We start from the raw sequence: 3358 nt of genomic DNA, 5'->3' as shown, positions 1-3358 counted from the left end.
ATGTCTGACATGAATAACCCCACAGCTGGAATGGACCCTAATATGGTGATGACGCACATGACCTTCTTCTGGAGCAAAAACGCAAACATACTCTTCTCTGATTGGCCTGGTACACACACTAGCATGTATGTATTAGCCTTGGTATTTGTCTTTGTTCTCTCTATCTTCGTTGAGTGGCTCCGTCATTGCCAAGTGATGAAACCTGGCCCGAAGCATTTAGGGGTTGGTCTGATCCAGACATTTTTGCATGCCTTAACGACTGCGCTGGCGTTTATGGTTATGTTGGCTGTCATGTCTTTCAATGTCGGTATATTTTTGGTTGCAGTGGCTGGGCATAGTATGGGGTTCTTGTTATTTCGTAGTAGGGTTTTCAATGACTCAGATACTAAAAGCTGTCCTCATAATGTTTGTCCATTGAGTTGTTGAATAGAAACAAGACGTGGGTGATTGCTCACTTGGGTCTTCTCGTTGTGTGTGTATATAGATATACCAATATACTCGTGCAACGAAACAGAAGAAGAAAAAAAGTATTGTATGTGAATTATTTGTTCCAAACTGTAACACAATGCATTATGTTACAGTTTTGAACAAATAATGCAGTGTATGATATTATGGTTGAGATTTGTATTTTTCTTTTAATGTTTTTGCATAATGTTCAGGCCAAATAAAATTGTTCTATTATTATTATTATTATTTGTTTGTCTAAGAACAATTTGTAATTAGGAGTGTAGGACATTGTTTCCTAAAACTTGTCTAGAGAAATTGAATGATAGCTGAGAATGTCATTATTAGTGGATCGAAAATTACATTAACTAGTCTCCATTATGCCTAAAACAAAGGAATGATGATAATTGGTCTAAAATTAGGGGAAACTGTTTCAGAAAGAAGGCACGATTTCTACCCAATACCTCAAAAATGGCTGGACATTATCAATAGGGTTTTGCTTACGAGTACCCTTAGGGCACTCATTAATAATCCACTTTAGGAAAGTTTTAATACCACTTTTATGGGAAATGAAAAAAAACTATTAAAATATTAATTTTTTTTTTTTCATTTCACATAAAAACTTTCTTTATATGGATTATTAACCAGTGTTCTAAGAGCACTCGTTAGCATTTCCCTTATCAATATAGACATGGGAAGCAGGGCCTAATCTGACACTTTATTTGAGGGTCCATAAATGAATGAAATGAGTAAACAAAATAGTCAGCCATTATGATTAACTTAAGGACACAAGTTTGTTTACAAGTTATTTGATTAATTAATAATGTGTTCTAGGTTCATCTAGTTGATGAACTCATAGCCCTCATTTGGGAAAAAGGAATGAAATGGAATGAAAATAATACTTTTAGAATATTCTCTCCTTCCCTTATTTAGGAGTTTTAATGGAGGGAATGGAAAGTTCATTCCCTTGTCAGGAAGTTTAAGCCTTCATTTGGGAGTTTATAAGGGAATGGAATGAAATACAATGGAATGATCATAAGGGAATAGAAATGAATAGAATGGAATGGATAAGAGAATGGAATAGAATATATTTAAGTAAGGAAAAGGAATGGAATTAAGTAACCTTGATTGGATGTTTTAAAATAAAGGAATGAAAATGAATTGAATGTAACTAGTCTTGTTTGGGAGTAACATGGAGAGAATGGAATTAAATCATTTTATAACAATATTACTATTAGACCCCTATTTTAAAATAAAAGGTTGAATATATAGGAGTATTTTGGAAATTTTAGTAAAAAATTTATTAAATCTAATTCTATTCCCTCCCATTCCTCACAATTTCGGGAGGAATGAAAATTCGAGGTTTTAAAGGAATAGAAAGGAATGAGTGTTCCTTCCTACCCATTCCATTTCCTCCCAATTAATTTCTCAAACAAGGGAATGGACTTTCCATTCCCTCCATTAAAACTCCTAAACAAGGGAAGGGAAAAATATTCTAAAATTATTATTTTCATTTCTTTTCATTCCATTCAATTCCCTCCTTCCAAACGAGGCCTAAGTGAGAAGGAATAGAATGAATAGGAAAGAATACTCATTCTTCTCTATTCCCTTAAAATCTTAAATTTTCATTCTCCCAAAAATTAGGAAGAATAAGAAGGAATGGAATTAGATTTAATAAATTTTTTACTAAAATTTCCAAAATATCCCTATATATTCAACCATTTATTTAAAATAGGGTTTTAATAGTAATATTGTTATAAAATGATTTCATTTCATTCCCTTTATGTTACTCCCAAAGAAGATTACTTACATTCCATTCATTTTCATTTATTCCATTCTTTTATATTAAAACATCCAATCAAGGTTACTTAATTACATTCATTTTCCTTACTTAAATACATTCCATTCTCTTATAATAATTCAATTCAATTCCATTCCATTCCCTTATGAACTCTCATTAGAAGCATTAGTGGGGTTTGTAAATTGTATGTCTAGTCCAACTAGGCGATGGACAAACATACATCACATAAAGGTACCATGGCACACCAAAATAGGAGAGAGGTGGCGGTTATGGTCACAGGACAATCGACAAGTTGGAGGTGGTACAAGTGAGGTTGACAGCTCCCATACAAACAGAAACTTGGTAGTAGATTGAGTCCTTATGAGTTGGGGGTGGTGGTGGTGGAGCCATTCACAGTAAGGATATTGGCGAATGGTTTTTTTTTTTTTTTTTTTTTTTTTTTTTTTTTTTTTAATTATGAGTTGGTAACTAGGATTTGACTCAATAGGTTGTTGCATATGACACGATATTATTGAATGGGAATGAATAATTTCTCCAACTTAAAGATGTTATCTTCTATGAATATTATTGGAATTGGATATTTTGGTGTTCACATTTTGATAGTTCCAAAAATAACCCCTTTGACTATTTGAAACTTGAAAGTAATTTAATAGTTAAAAAAAAAAAAAGGATAAAAAAGTAAATTTAATAATTTAAAACTCACCTAAAATTAAAAATATGCTCTTTAGTGTCCAATTTTTATTACTTCTAAAAATAACCTTATCACCTAATTTTAAGGCACTCAATGCAAAATCCAAATAATAAGGATAAAAAATTAAATTGAGTATTTTAAATTCATAAAATAATAATAATAATAATAATAATAATAATAAAGGACATCATCTACTACTCTTCCCCCAATTTCACTTCTTCTTAATTTCGATTTTTAATTATAGAATAAACCAAATAAGATTGAAAAAATGAGTATCTAAAAAAGTGTATCTAACGTACATAGGAGATGCTAGAATTAAAGTATGCACAATTTTTGCCCTCAAAAATTTTCATTATAGCCTTTAATGTGGTCAAATTTGTTATCTTGTTAACCTTACTATCTATTTTTGCTAGTAATTTAGA

The 3358-nt window shown here is 31.2% G+C and overlaps 1 protein-coding gene across 1 annotated transcript; it reads left to right on the top strand.

Annotated features, from left to right (window-relative positions):
- LOC115952022 (copper transporter 6-like) lies at positions 1 to 426 on the top strand. Its single transcript, XM_031069122.1, has one exon. The coding sequence runs from the start codon at positions 1 to 3 to the stop codon at positions 424 to 426; it is 426 nt and encodes a 141-aa protein (XP_030924982.1).
- Positions 427 to 3358: the final 2932 nt, after the last annotated feature.

The sequence above is a fragment of the Quercus lobata genome, chromosome 1 (assembly GCF_001633185.2).
Source record: "Quercus lobata isolate SW786 chromosome 1, ValleyOak3.0 Primary Assembly, whole genome shotgun sequence".
In the NCBI taxonomy this organism is placed as follows: Eukaryota; Viridiplantae; Streptophyta; class Magnoliopsida; order Fagales; family Fagaceae; genus Quercus; species Quercus lobata.
Note: the sequence above shows the minus strand (reverse complement) of the source record. Positions and strands in the feature narration are given on the sequence as shown.